General features: G+C 29.3%; 1 protein-coding gene across 1 annotated transcript; it reads right to left on the bottom strand.

The window, feature by feature from the left end:
* Window positions 1-2151: 2151 nt before the first annotated feature.
* On the bottom strand, window positions 2152-15927 carry Mob3 (MOB kinase activator 3). Its single transcript, XM_043042249.3, has 7 exons — window positions 15740-15927; window positions 14508-14658; window positions 7691-7784; window positions 7477-7610; window positions 4814-4929; window positions 3694-3780; window positions 2152-3111 (listed from the first exon to the last, which is right to left on the bottom strand). The coding sequence occupies exons 1-7, from the start codon at window positions 15773-15775 to the stop codon at window positions 3061-3063; spliced, it is 669 nt and encodes a 222-aa protein (XP_042898183.1). The 5' UTR covers window positions 15776-15927; the 3' UTR covers window positions 2152-3060.
* Between the last annotated feature and the right edge of the window lie 370 nt (window positions 15928-16297).

Below are 16297 nucleotides of genomic sequence, written 5' to 3'. Positions count from 1 at the left end.
TCTCATTTGAGAAGAGAAAGTAGGGGGAGGGGAATATAGAAACGTGTTTTAAATGCTTGGGAGGGGAGCGCTTTTTCTTGGATTTTTTTTTTCATTGCTCGTATTTCTGCCTTTAGAGTTCGATTATCTTCTTCCTTAGCTTATTTTTTTTATCGTTTAATCTTCAATTCTGATCTTCTGTTGCGTTTTTGTTTTGTTAATATTTTTGTTTTGTTAATATTTTTTTTCGTTAATATTTTTGTTTTGTTAATATTTTTTTTCGTTAATATTTTTGTCTCGTTAATTTTTTTGTTATTTTGTTTTATTTAAATTTCAACATAACTTGTTTTTAAGTTAGATTTCAAATGCCTCCCATTAAGAGGAAAAGTTATACAGCTGCATTTAAGCTTTCAGCTATTAAAAGAGCTGAGGATATTGGAAATCGGGCTGCTGCTCGAGAATTTGATGTAGATGAACGGTGCATCCGAAGGTGGAAGTCTGAAAAGGGTGTCTTGGCTACTCTACCCAAAACTAAGCGTGCTCGGCGCAATGGCACTGTTGGATGGCCAGTGCTGGAGGATAACCTGGCGGCATGGGTAAAGGAGCAGAGGGCCAAAGGGTTGTCCCTCTCTACTGTTCGTATTCGGATGCAAGCAAAATTAATTGCTTCCCAGATGGGAATTCAAGATTTTAAAGGAGGCCCGAATTGGTGCTTCCGATTCATGAAGAGGAAGAACTTGTCAGTAAGGCAAAAAACTACAGTAGGGCAGCGATTGCCTACTGATTGGGTGGAAAAAAAGGCTTCCTTTTTAACTTTTGTGTCGAAAAAAATGGAGGAACGTGGCCTTAATCACGGACAAATGATTAACATGGATGAGGTTCCGCTTTCATTTGACTGCCCTCCAAACAGGACTGTGGAAGAAACGGGAACCAAGTCCGTGGCCATAGTGACTACCGGCCACGAAAAAATGGCCTTCACCTGTGTTCTTGGGTGTTCCGCAACGGGGGAGAAGCTTCCCCCATTGCTGATCTTCAAGAGGAAAACAATACCGAAAGGTAATTTTCCTCAAGATGTTATAATAAGAGCCAACGAAAAGGGGTGGATGTGCGAGGATATGATGCTACAGTGGCTGGATTTGGTTTATCGGAGGAGGAAAGGTGCTTTTTTCCAGCCACGCGGATTATTAATCCTCGACTCGCTGCGCTCCCATAAAATGGACTCCATCAAAGATATGTGCAAGAAACAATTGTCCACGGAACTTGCTGTTATCCCCGGCGGCCTAACAAAGGTGCTGCAACCTCTGGACCTCACTGTGAATGGGGTTTTTAAACAAGAAGTTAGGCGGCTGTGGGAAAACTGGATGGAGCGCGGCATCCACTCCTTTACTAAATCTGGACACATGCGGCGGGCAAGTTATGATGAGGTCGCCGCATGGGTGTCACAAGCATGGAAAGCTGTAAAAAAAGAAACTGTAATAAACGGTTTCAAGAAAGCCGAACTTTTATCCGGAAGCAACGAAACCGAAAGTGATGAAAGTGCTAGTGACGGGGATGACCCGGAAATGAACAATGAACTTATAAACTTATTTTGCTCAGATACTGAGAGCTCAGATTTTGAAGGTTTTTAACTGCTGGATGTGATTATGTTTGATATCTAGATATATGATTACATGTGATATATGAATAAATTTTAGTTTTGCTTTGCACAAAATTTGTTTGGACTTATCGTTTAATGCTGATTTAAAAGTAAGATCGTTTTATTTTTAAAAATTTTAATGCTTATTGTTACATTGGTTATTTAATTCATATTTTAATGGTTACTTCAAATTAAAATTAGAAAATGCTTATTATTTACTTAGAAAGTTATTGAAATCCATTTTAGTAGGATTGCTTAATTTTTTTTGTGTATTTAATATCCTTTTATTGGTTTCTTATTTAACTATTTAAGTTATGTATATATGCGTATATAGAACATGTTTTAAGTCTGTAATCAATACCTGCTTTGGTATAGTATAATCCGGCGCGGCGTGTACGATGGTGCGGCGTGTGCGACGAAATAATTTTTTTTGGGGGCCAATTTTTGAGGGCGCGGCGTGTATACCAGGGCGGCGTTTCTCCGCGAAATTACGGTATTTATAGACATGGGTTACACTAGTTCAGAATTTCAGGGGGGAGTGAATTTGTTATCAAATGTTTAGTTCCAGTTCAAAATAAGTTATTTTTAAAAAGAAGCATTCATGAGTTCATAAAGGTAAAAGTAATTTCTGCTTTAAAAAAATTCAAGAATAAATAGTTTCCCTGTCCAAAAACTAATAAACCTAATATTAAAAAGATGAAAAGAAAGAAGATTATTTCCTTTATAATTTCAAACTGCTTTTACCTCGATACATATCATGATAGCTGTAAATTTAGATTTTCTTATGAAAATCTTTTTCTTCTAATAACACAAGGAGTTTTTTTTGCTCTAAAAATTTGAAATTAATGCTTCAAATATTAAAAACAGTTCTTTAAATTTCTATTTAAAAGAATGATTTCATAAAATATATTAAAATAAATAGAGCAAAAACTAATAAAATTATATATAAACAAATAAGAATAAAGCAATATTTTAAAGATTTTTTCCCAATGTATTAATACATAAAAGTAATCAATATTACCAACTAGACATACCTAAAAAATGACACTTCTAGTTTGTAACAATTTTAAAATTCGGTGTAAAAATCAATTACGTGAATCAGTATTGATTGAATACTGAAGGGCAATAATATTCACAATTATTAATGCATAATAAACAAAACAGCTTTTGTTAAATAAAAAACTCGAAAGATTTAAAAAATGTAAATATTGAAATACTAATATTCCAAATAGATATTAAAAAAATAAATAAAAACAATTGGAATAGTACATATTAAATAGTTAAAATGAAAATTATGACAAAATAATGATAAAAAATATAATAGTTCAATATACTATAAATAATTTAGACTAAATAAATGTTAAAGTGTTTCTCACTTAAGTATAGCCACAATAACGATATGTACAAAAGCAAAACAAACACAATAAATAAAATACAAATAACTTCTACCGTTTTGGTTGAAAACTACTCTTGCAAATATTGCTAGTCATTTCAGCCTGAAAAAAAAATCATCAATATGAATAAATTAGAGTCAGAAAAATCTCATTAGTTATTAACTTTTTACATCAAAATCATAGAAAAAATTTTTTTTCATTCAGATATTTTATTACAGGGTGCGTAGCCATATCCTTCAACATAAAATAAGCACCTTTTAAGTACTTTTTAAACATTAAAAAAAAAAAATTTGAAAATTTTAAAATTATCCAGAAATGTAAGAATAGAAAAATTAACCCTTAAAGTACATATTTAATTTTTAAAAAGTAAACTAAAACTAGTATAAAAAATGTATTGATTTTTTTTAAAACCCTGGCATTATCTACATTTTGTCTCAACCAGACCAGTTGTTTATAATGATGCATAATGGAATATATTAGAAAAATTATTACAGTTTTTAGAAGTTGTCATTAATGTATAAAATGTTCAACATTAAAAAGTTACAATTAAAGTAGAGATCTTTCTGAATTAAATTAGAAACCATTAATTAAGTTAGAGGACAATTAAGGCACTAAATTGAAATTCATTTGAATAAATGAAATAATACTTTTTAAAAATTAGAAACTAAGTATGGCTTAACTTACTAAAGGTTCCAGCTCTTTTTGACTGACTAGGTCGAATTCAGTAACAAAATAATAGAAATGCTTATAGCACATGTTAACATGAGCTTCCTGAAATAAAATAGTGATATAGTTAATACTTTGATGACATCAAACTATACAAATAATCAAACAAAACAAAAAATTGAAGGCATTAAAACATCAATATTTACGGTTTGAAAGGAATGATTGAGAAGAATAAAAAAATTCATATTATTTTTGTAACAAGTAACTTGCACATTTTATGGAAAAATCTACTTTTTTAAGATAAATAAATATTATTGGATTTCTGTGCATTACAAACATAGAAATATAAAAATGTTGCAAATGATTACATTACTTTCAATTCAATTGGATTTTAATTTATTAGGCATACTTTAAACTTTTTTCCACTTCATTTTCACAAAACTATAACTCTTTTTAATAGCAAAAAAACCTCATAATTATCGAAAAAATATTTAAAAAATTTCATGTTTCTTAAACTATAAATGTTTAAGCATTATTAAAGTATAATTAAAATATAAATAAATAATTATTACTTAAAAATAAACATGATTTTTTATATTTATATAAGAGAACTTTAAGATATTTTCTAATATAATAGTTATAATGTTATTTAAAACTATAATTGATGTTTATTAGCTATAATTTATATATCATATTTCATTATTGCCTATTCCATTTTATTATTCAAGAAAATAAGTGTTATTCAAAGTTAAATCATTGAAGATTAAAATTTTCCATCACAGATATTTATCATTTTATAATTAATAACCTCCTATATTTTACTTCTTAATAATCTGACTATAATATAATATACAGATTGAAATAGTCTAAAACCATTACCTAGTAAGAAATATAACATTATTTATAAATATATATTAACTTCTATATACGTATATATTTTAATTAATATATATTTTAATTATTAAGTTTAAATTAAGTTTAAGTTAAAGGTGTTAAAATTAGTCATGATGAACAATGAATGACAAGTAAAACTCAATCTAAAAATATCATAGTAATAATAATTATTATTATAAAAAAATGAAAGAAAACACATAAAATATAAATAATTCATTAATAATACTTTTAAAGAGACACTTACAGCTCCAATAAGAACTAGTCGTTCAAAATGGTGAATGTAAACATGGACAAAAATTCGGAATAATCGTGTTAAAATTTTCTTACAGGTGGGAAGAAAGGGCTTTGGAAATGGAACATCTAAAAAAGAAAAAAAAATGAAGGACAATGCATTCCAATAATAAATAGAAAACATTATTATAAATTTATTCTATAATACAGAGCAGAAAAGATATGAAGCCAAATTTTTTCATTGTAAAAACTTACTTTATTTGACAAGATGCTGGGTGTAATAATTAAATTTTTTTAAAAAGTGGTTTGTTTTATGTTAAAAAGCCTATTAATACAGAGTAAACTCTGCTGTTGCAAGCATAGCTTCCTATCATGTAATCATAGGCATTATATATTTCCTAGCTTTTGAATTTTCTCTATTTTATAAAATTTATATTCATATTTAATCATTCCTAATCCTTTGTTAAAAAAAAAAAAAAAAAATCTTAACTTTTATTCACTTTTGATTTCAAAAAGAGCAAATGGAAATATTTTCATTATTTTCCTTTCTCAATAAATGTAATGGCAAACTTTTATCTCACTGCAAGTGTACAACTAATTATAATTCAATGTCATGGCAACTGAGTATCAAAATCTATCTTCAATCCATTAAGAGTATCACTTTTCTTTTTTAGCGAAGAATTTCCCATCCAATTTTCTTACATAGTCTTCAAATAAAACTGATGTCATCCAAAACTTTTTGTTAGACTTGTAATCCAAATGATACGTTTTTACATTCTTGAAACATCGGGGATTTCGGTATTTTCCGATTCGGTAAGGGCAATTTCTCTGTCCCAGACGCATTTCCTCCAACTACGACAGTAAAACGTCCCTTGCACATTTTGCCCCCTGAGCAGTTTTCATCCTTAAACATCATAGTCTTATTTGGAAGACATTTAAAAAATAAACCCATTTCATCAATATTGAAAACATCATTTTCACTGTATCCTTGAAGTAAATTTGGTAACGTTTCATTTAACCACTGTTCACATACTTCAAGCGGGACAGCTTTAGCTTCTCCATGAAGAGTGCGAAAGACATTGTGTGTGTTTTGCAAAGGAAGGGGCAAGATATCAGCTCTTAGGTTTTTTTTCTTGCTTTAAAAGATCCAAAAAAAAAATCGAGTTAAAGGGAGTAAAATTCGAGTAATCGAGAATAATTAACATGAAATTGAAGATAAAAGGGTCGGGACCTCATAAAAAAATCGAGTTATAGTAATATTCGAGTTATCGTACTTCGAGTTATAGCCAATTGACTGTCCATTCAGTCAAGTTGGTGACAAATAGGATAATTTTTATATAAACGTAAATGTTTATATATATATATATAAATGAAAAGTGATTACTCAAAATCAAAATTCACGCATTGTAATATCGCATTAAAACTTATTTATTAATTTTTTTAAAATCATGCGGAATTTCGTAGCAATAATCATTGAAAAGGCGATCGAGAAATGAAATAGACTTACAATGGAGTCTGTGCAGATTGAACGAATTAAAAAGTGAACACTCAAATTTGCAATTCAAAATTTTTCATTTTTTAAGAAAAAAAAAGTTTAGTGTGTTCAGAAACTATCTTGTGGGGTGCAGATTTTCCACCCAATTTATGTTTAAAAAAAAAACCATCGCTAGGAGTTCAGAAAAGTCTCCAAATAGTCTCCTTTTCCTGAAAATAGTTGCTTTTTTAGCCTTTTCAGGCAAAAAAAGTTGCCATAGTCGCCTCATGCCACAAATAGTAGCATTTTAGTTGCCTGTGGCAATCCTGCTATAAGAAAACTGAGGCCTTTTTTGCGTCATTCCAGGAAATGAAACATTGCAAGGATGCTATTAACATCTTATGATAACAGGACAATACTTCAATTTAACAGGTTTCTTATAAACTTCTTATTTTATTGAATTTATTTTATTTTACTAATTTTATTTACTTATTTTATTTTACTGATTTTATTGAAACTGTTAGGAAAAAAATAGGCTCTTTGAAAAAATTTAATTCTTTATGAAAAGATTTTTGCGGTGAAAGATGACGCAATACGAATTATTTACTTATTAATTATTTAATTCAAAAATTATTAAATTCAAAATTGTATGGGTAAATTACTAACTAAATGTAAACTATCTAGAAATGAAGATCAATAGTGTGATTTTTTTTTTTTGCATTGCCTTAATTATAACACTACTTTTAGAAAGTGACGCCCAGTGGCTGCATGGCAGAGCTCTCCTGCAACAGGTCCTGGGTTCGATCCTAAGGCCGGGCAAGGTTCACTCAGCCTTTCATCCCTTCAGTGGGTCGATAAATGAGTACCAAGCTTGCTTGGGAACTAAACACTGGGGCTTCCGCATTCAGCTGACCACCTAAACGGAACATCTCCTCCTGCACCCCAGAGCCCAAGAAAACTGAGATGGGCACAGTAGGCCTAGGCCCTCTTCGGGCTGACGAGCCACTGAGTGAAGTTTTTAGCTTTATTTTAAAAAGTAGTGCACTACACAACAAAAAGTAGCAACAACAGTAGTTTCGCTAACTGTAACACGATACTTTTAACCACTGAATTATTCCTCACACACATGCTAAACAAATTACAAAGTGGTTTATAAATTGAAGTAAATAACTTGAAAAAATATTGTGAACGAATTTTCTTACCCATTTTGACAGGAAATATGTCTTCATTATTTATTTGAGCTTCTATCCAATCCATAAGTAAGGAGACATACTTTGGAGCTGGAAGTGCAGTTGGTTTTTTGTATTCATTTCCATCAGCCCACCTATATTCATACCTATGAATGGTAGGAGCTTATAAATACAGATATTTTATACTTAAGTACACTATATGAAGATAACATTAAAATTAAAATACTTTGGCCCTCCAGACATAGTAGGACATGTTTCTTCCGTACAATACTCAGTCACAGTTCCATAGATAAGATTGATTCGATTGAAGAAGTCAACCACTGAAAAAATGAAATTCTTCATTTAAAGTTATTAGTATAATTAAATAAATTCTTACAATATTATAAACTAAAATAACTTTAGCTTCATTAGCTGCATAGTGCAGTAAAACATTAGAGTATGATGTCCTAATGAAATGATTCAGCGTCTTCAATGAATATATCTTATGTTTTTTAGAATTCGGAATTTCTACATCACACAAACCTGTTGATTCCAATAAACATTGGAAACTACAGATCCTCAGGATCTTGTATTTCCAAATTTCCGGATCCTATTTAACTAATAACCCTTATTAAAATAACACAAATCTTTACCTTGAAGATAAGCATAAAAAATAAATATATTCTGATTAATTAAAAAAACAAAATTAGAAATTATCAAATATCTGCATAAAGGAAAAACAGTCGCGTAATATGATACTCAGAATTCATTATTTTAATTTTGGTCATCTAGAAAAAAATGTTATATAAAAAGTTTGAAATTTTCACAAATTTGCTGGCACATAATTATTTTATTTATTACGATTTTTCACGATGGAAAATTAGGCAGTCCAAGGGGCGTTCCGTTTATGATTTATGGCATGTTTTGACGCGCTGAAGTGCTTGGATTGAATCGCCATCAAGCCAATAACATTCTTTAAATTTACCTCATGAATTCAAACTTCTTTTCAATAAATTTGGCTTTGCGAATAAAACAATGAGGAAAAGTAAATTTTTTGCCACTACAAGAGTACTTAAAAATGAGTTACTCAATGATAGTCCAGGGGTCTGTCCAGGCCGAATTTACTACCGTTTAGCGGTACCTTCACAAATTCAACTTTAGGGAAAACGGTAGTTTCACAAATTCAATTTTAGGAAAAACGGTAGTTTCACAAAATACTTTTTCTTAAAATTTTATTTTTGTATCCCTTAAAAAACGATAAATCCATGTTTTTACCATATTTTTGTGTTGATTTTTTAATATAATTTTTAATTTTTCACAAATTATGTCTAAATTTTATCAAAATCGGTACTTCTCAGAAAAACGTAGACAGACCCCTGCAGACATAAATTAAACTGTAGTATTAAATACTAAACAACGGCAACAACAAAAATCAATGCTTTAACTATTTCCTTTAATTTTTTTAAATATTTAAAATAAAAATATTTTCAAAAAATGCTTTTATATTTTTTAACAAGTTTTTATATTCGCAACAAAAATTTCGTCTAAAAATATTTGCATAACAGGCTGTAAATAATTTAAAACTGTGCTTTAAAAGATTTTTTAATATAATTTTTAATTTTCACAAATTATGTCCAAATTTTCACAAAATAGGTACCTCTCAGAAAAACCTAGACAGACCCCTGTAGTCACTAAGTAAGAGAATAAAATTAAACAGTAATGACTAAGTTAGAAATGAGTTAAAAATAAATTAACCTAATAACCTAAGCCTCTTTCCTAAGATGCATTAAAGTATGATGAATCAATTCAGCCTCTTGAATGACAACGGAATGATAAACTCCAGAGTTCATTATTCTTTGCAACAAATCATGCATCTCAAATAAAACAATGATGAAAAACTTTGAATTAAAGATTTCTCATAAATTTTAATATTGTTTTTTATACTGATATATCCTTTTCTTGCAGCACTTGAATTTGTTGTGAGCCAATGTAAAGTCCTTTTATCAAGTACATCACTTTTTCAACTGATCAGGCTTTTTGAAAAAACAAATTTACTACTCCTGCAAGAAGGCCTAGCATTCAGTCATCAGTGTTTCACTATAACACTAACGATTACTACCTTAATTTCTAATAATGAAAATTAATATGCTTTCAATTTTATAAAAATTATTTCTCTTTTAAAAAAACTATTAAGTTGTAGATTTCAATAGTTTTGTTTTTCCATCAAATCATTATCAATGAAAGCAACATTTCCCTTCAAGTTTTAAGATCAGTTATTATCTCTAAATCATAAAAACTTAATTTTAAAAATTAAGATGAAAAAGAAAAAAAAAGGTTTCTGAACATTCTCAAGAAAATGTTCTTGGAAGCATCCTTAAGATGTTTTTCAAAACATTTTTTTCCAGAAATATTTTCTTAAACATTTCTGAAGCAGCCTAAAAAAAGCTAAATAATAAGATTTGTAAATAAATTTCAATGCTAATTCTATTTGCAAAACTTATCCTAAATAAGTTAATTTAGTGACATCCATAATTCAACCTATTGTGCTATGTCAACTATAAATAAATTGTTTGATATTAAAATCAAATAAAATCATATTTTTGAAAAATTTTTGATTTGATTTTGATAGAAAGAATTCTTCATCATGTATAAGAAATTAGATATTTTAGAAAAATAAAAAATTCAAGGAAAATAAAAGATTTGTTTGCTATGCAAATAAAACAGTTTAATTAAGCTGCTTCATATATGATATGTATGATTTAAGGCATCTAAGTCACATATTTGATTTAAAGTGGCTGATAGCCTATCTAGATTGTCAATTTTTATTTAAATGCAAAATTTTAAGCGCATTTCCCTTGACGAAAAGAACTCTTTCCTCAGTACGCATTTCGATTACACTTAGTCATAACTTTCCGAGATTTATCAGGATGTTTACGAAAGATTTCCTTCCTATTTCAAACCTAACAGCATTTCATGCATAGGTTTAATGAACCCTTATAGTTATTTGCCTTTATTTTTTCAGCTATATTATATTTACAGTAATTTACCTTTATTTTTATTATAATTTTGTCATATATTAGTCTTACTTTGCAACTTAAATCTCATAATAATTTTCAGAACAGAATTCCTCCATCAAAAAAAAGCTAAAGTAATATTATTTAGAATAAGTGCTTTCTAAAAAAAGAAAATATTCATATTAAATGTACAGTGAGCAGGAAAAAAAAAAAGGAACACCTTGAATAACTTTTGATCGAATGATTGGATTTCTATGCCCTAAGACTTGATCTTAATGGTTCAAAAGCCTAATCTCAAATATGGTAATTAACTAAAGTAAATGATATTTAAGCTACAAAATCAGACACAAAAACATACTTTCTATGAATAAATATTCCTTTTTTTATGTATTCAGATTTCTGACCTTTGGACCTTTAGTGTAGCCGCAATCTGGGGATATTGTCCCAATAGTTTGGCCAGGAGAACAGTTGAAAGTTTGGACCTCCTAATGTCAATTTCGCTTTTTACATATTTTGCTATAACTTGAAAACTTTTTAAGCTAATCGAAAATTTTAGCTCATAATTATAGTATTTGTTAAAGATAATAATAAAGATAATTCAAAGATAATTTCATGTAAAAAATAATTTTTAATAATTAATTATTATTTTATTTAATAATACAGTAGGGAACCGATTATCCGAAACGATCGGGACAATCGCTATTCCGAATAACTGATTTTTCCGGTTTTCTGAATTGCTGCAAAAGCAGTTTTTTTTAATTGTTAAACCCAACTAAAAAAAAAATTTTTTGGAAATAATCTTAAAAAGAAGAAAAAATTATAAAGTAATACAGTAATGATTATTTCCAAAATGATGGTAAGGTAAACATCTTTCAAAAAAGGAAGAAAAATCCTAAAATCTTATGAGGAAAAAAAATATTCTTTAAAAAAATGGCGGGGAAATTTATCGAATTTCATTCCGGTTTTTTGGTTTTCTGATTTCCGGATAATGGGTTCTGTACTGTAGTTGAAAAACATTTTGAATTGTAAAGCATATAATTTCATACATGATATTTAAAGAATGCAATTCAAAATTTGAATGAAAGTTATCAAATAGTTTTTGAACAATTAAATTTTAAAAATTTATACGTTTAAAAATTTGATATTTTTTTAGAACTCTTTAAGCAATTTCCTTTGATTGTAAAAACTAGTATATAATCAATGATTTGATTAAAATAATTTAAAAGCTGGTATCCTTAAACCTAACCCCACTAACTAAAGTTTGTGAGGTTCTTTTAATATTTTCTTTTTCAGGATCCACATGAAAATGGATCACTCAGAAATGTGTCAGATTTTCAACTTTAATTTATCGAAATCAGTTTAAAGACTTTCCTATGACTTTCATTTCTATGAGTAGAAAGGAGGACGCCACTGTTTTCAAGAGCCATGCCAAAGTTACAGATTATATCTATATGATTAAATTACAACTAACCACAGAAAGCAAATAAAAAAATAATTTGTAGAATAAAATCATCTATATCTACAAATACTTTGTATTAAACAGTTAAACCTCTCTAACACGGACACATCAATTTAAAAAAAAAATTTTATAACTCAAGAAAAAAACTCCCTTCCAATTTTCTATGACCCCCCGGGGGGGTCATAGAAAATTGTACTCAATGCTTAAAAAACCTTGATTTGATAACTATTTTGTCACCCTTCCTTCAATAACTTGAATTTTTTTACAAGCATTATACAAACATGATATAGGTAAAAAAAAAAACAATAAATATTATTTTCTCCAGAAAACTGAAGTTTTAAAAAAAAATTGTTTAACTATTCATTAATTTGCAAATAACCCTACATAAATTTTAAATGAGGGGATGAAATGATTGCAAGCAACACAATGCAAACAAAATTTCCATTAATCCCCTAAACAGGGGAGTTGTTTTGTTTATTGTTTCCTTTTAAGTCCTCAGACAGTTGCAATACATTCTCGTTCTTTCTATTGATTTTTACTTATTAAGGTTCTAGAGGGGCTGGAGTGGCTTTAACAAAACAGATAATGAAGACACAAACAGAAATGAGGCGAGTGGTCAGGGACGGATCCAGAAATTTTTCCTGGGGGGGGGGCGAAGGTCATAGACTCAGATTCCCCCAAAATAATTTTTCAAAAATTTTATTTCTTTTGTAAATGTATTAAAAAAATCATTATTTTTATTTCATTTTTTCGAATAAATTTTTTTTTTTTTTGGGGGGGTGGTCATGACCCCCCAGTGTTTTCACTACAGCGGGAGAATCTCGCTTATTTTTTTCTTTTCTCGCATTAAAAAATTATAAACGCGAGAAGATAGTGCACTCTATTAATCAATTTCAAAATGAGCGAATTTTGGAAAAAAAATTTGTTTTCTGCCATTTTGAACAAACACTTTTCTTCCTTGATCTTTCATTATTTTCAACATGGATCCCTGTTATCTAGCTTCCCTATTTACCAGTATAGTTCAGAACCGGTGCGAATAGCAGAACACAATGCCCCCCCCCCCCCGAATGACGGAACACCTTTCAGAACACATTTTTCTGCAACCACGTGTTCACGGAAGGTAAGATTTCTTCATGTAAGACGTTTAAATTTTTTTCAATGCTACAAATTTACTAAGTGATTCCGAATTGTTCAGCATCTGTTGCAAGGTCATTTAGCACTCAAAACCGAATTAAGACAAAAGATCATATACAAATGACTGATAAACATTTGAGCAACCTAATGAGAAAAGCTGATAAAAAAGTAGATATAGAACGTTTTCCATATGATGATGCAGCAAAAATATTCAATGCTTTAAAAATTAGAAGATGCTAAAAATGTATTATAATTAAAGAATTTTTTTTTTCCAAGTCTATTCGCGTTTCTTTAATTTTTAGAAAACTCACTTAACTTTTTGAGATCTCACCCTGTTTTTGAGAAAGGGTGAGAAATTCTCTTTTAATTTTTTTTCTGTAATGAAAACACTGACCACTATGACCTCCCCGATGGATCCGCCACTGTGAGTGGCTCTGAGTTGATTGACAGAATGTTTCCTAAAAGGGAATCAAACTGGGTGGCTTTAAACAAAAGAATTTGAAGAAATTTTTCTGAAGTAATTCGAATTGGAAAATTTTAAATAGACTTATTTTGACACAGTGGTAATACTGTTGAATATTTTCAATAGTATTATTCAAATTCAACCAGAAAGAAAAAAAAATCTTAAAAATAAAATATAAAAGTTTAAAAATCATTAAGATTTAAATTTAAAAAGAATTCCTTTAAAATGAATAACAGCCTCGAAAGGAGGAAGAGAAAAAGGTAGTTTGATGTCACAAATGACACAATGAGATCACAAATGATGTCACAATGAGATGAAGGAAGGAAGGCAAAGAAGGAATTGAAGATTTTCAGATTTGAAGGAGATAAAAGAATTGAGAAAAAGATATATTATATGATACTTATGCAAACTTTAATTCATCAAAAAAAGTCTAATAAAGGTGTAATACTCAATCCTTTCATTGTTTTCTAAATAATAATAAATAAAAAAAATTGTGAAGAAAAAATGGGGGGGGGGGAGGGTCACAGCGACCTCCCATTCCAGTACCTCTAACTGAAAAGATGAGAGAAAGCCAGAGCTGCTGCCAAAGACCATGAGACATGATAGAAACCTTATACTCTGACAGGCATTGAGAAGAATTTTAACCCAATTCATTAAAAAAAGGAGCTCATTGCTTTTCAGCAAAATAAAAAATATTCTTTACCTGTCATTCAATAGGGAAATGCTGCTCACCAAGAAAATAATATTGTTTAGGTCTAAGTTAATTCGAGAAAATTTCCTTAGGTATTTTAATACATCTTCCAATTTTAATGCAAAATAAATGTATTTTTTTTACAGCAAATAGAAGTTAATTTGGTTTGATGTAACATTATGCCATACACAATGAATGAAACATTTTAATATTTAGCCAAATAAAACACATAGAAACAATAACCAATCCAATCATAAAAGTGGTATTATTAACATAAAAGTAATAACTGGTTAAAACTTTTACCATGAACAGCTAGCCAATCATTTATAGATTCACCAGGAGGCACTTTTACGGCTTCTCGTAGGTTTAATCCAGAATTTAGCGATGCTTGAGCCTGCTTGTGAAGAGAATACCGAAGTGTCCCAGGCTCAAACTTCTTTTTGGGACGAAAAGTCTGGAAGAAAAAGTTTTACAATTGTGATTAAAAAAATTAAATAATCATTGACAATTTAGAAATACTATTAAGCAAAACAATATTTTATCGAATTCCAGCAATTCAAATAGTTTAACTGGAAAGTTGCATAATTTTTAAAATTTTAATACATAAGTTACTAAAATTGCACATTCAGGCAATTTTATTAAAGAATTGTAATTTCAATAAACAGTTTTAATAATTTTCCAGTTGCTGGGCAAACCTCTACCTGTTTTTTTTCTTTTTAAAAAAAAAGTATAAAATTTGGGGGAGATTTTCGTATTATGGTCTATGGCAGAATAACTGCCAAGTCTTATTAACTTCGAACTAGCGGCCCAGATTGCATTACAAAAATATCTGTCCCCTCTATCCAGCACCTTTTAATGACTTGCTCTCCACTCTGGAGATTTTTCTCTTTGATCTGTGACAGACTTGGCAACTTCCGTGCAGTGGTCTGCAAGAAAAAACATCACAGAATGGGACGAACTCAAAAGGTATAACTTGTAGTCACCCCTTGGCAAATATCTACTTGTTTTTTTTTTTAATTTACTAATTTCAAATCTATCTGGTACCTTGGCAATTGTATAGTTGGTGCAACAGATCATGATACAGAAATTTCCCCTAAAATTTGTTACCTGAACTAAAAAAAAAAAAGTAAGGAATTAATTTTTTTGTTAATTTAAGAAAATGTCAAATGGGAGATTGAACGCTGCTGCTGGATAGGAGAACCAACACATATTTTTTCTTTAAAAGAATTTGCATGCTTTAAATTCATTTGGAGTTGGTGAAAATATCCGCATCACTTTTATTAACGATTGTGAAAACGATTATTAAAAAAAAAATGGAGCAATGTACAAACAATTTTTCTACACATCAGTCTTATTGATTATTAATATATAAATGTAACTTACTTTCGAGTTTAACACATCAAAAAAAATAATGAAATAGGTTTATTATACATTTACGCGATCTAATTATAATTTAATCTTTGAATGCGCAAGTAAAATAAAAGATCATTAACGCCGGTAAAAATTATGAATGAAGGGAGCTTGAAATACAATACCTTTCGCTTGTGAAAAAACTCCATGAAGTTTGCCATTCTTTTAATTCATATCTTATTTATCTACAGAGAAGACTTCCGCTTATAAGTTTATCATGCGGAAAACACTTGCATCCCGGAATACTTACTTTTCTGCCAAGGACATAATTATTTTGGTTTTGTTTTATTATTTTGAACAGAAAAAGAAGATAAACTGGGTGGATGTCAATGGCCAAAAAAAACAAACAAAATAAATATTAAATTACAATTTAGATCACACCAGATGGCATTATATATCGGAAGCAAAGGAGAAATAGTAAAAATATGCGAGTTTAAACCGTTTTTGAAGTTTATAAAAAGACATTTTGAAGAATAGACAGTAAATGTCAAGTTTATTCAGTCTATTCAAACTTAGTTCGTAAAACGAATAAATGTGAGGTTAGGTTTTACTTCTGTAAGAAATTTGAGAAATGCTATGGAAAAATTTAAAATATAGATGAATGTAAAAAAAATACTTAATATCAAAGTTTTAATACATATGTTTCTTAAATTTTCGGACCGTATACATTACTACCAATTTAT

Source organism: Parasteatoda tepidariorum, chromosome 5 (assembly GCF_982258835.1).
Source record: "Parasteatoda tepidariorum strain Cologne lab strain chromosome 5, Ptep-v5.0, whole genome shotgun sequence".
Classification (NCBI taxonomy): Eukaryota; Metazoa; Arthropoda; class Arachnida; order Araneae; family Theridiidae; genus Parasteatoda; species Parasteatoda tepidariorum.
The sequence above is the reverse complement of the archived record's forward strand: the minus strand, read 5'-3'. Positions and strand labels throughout refer to the sequence as shown.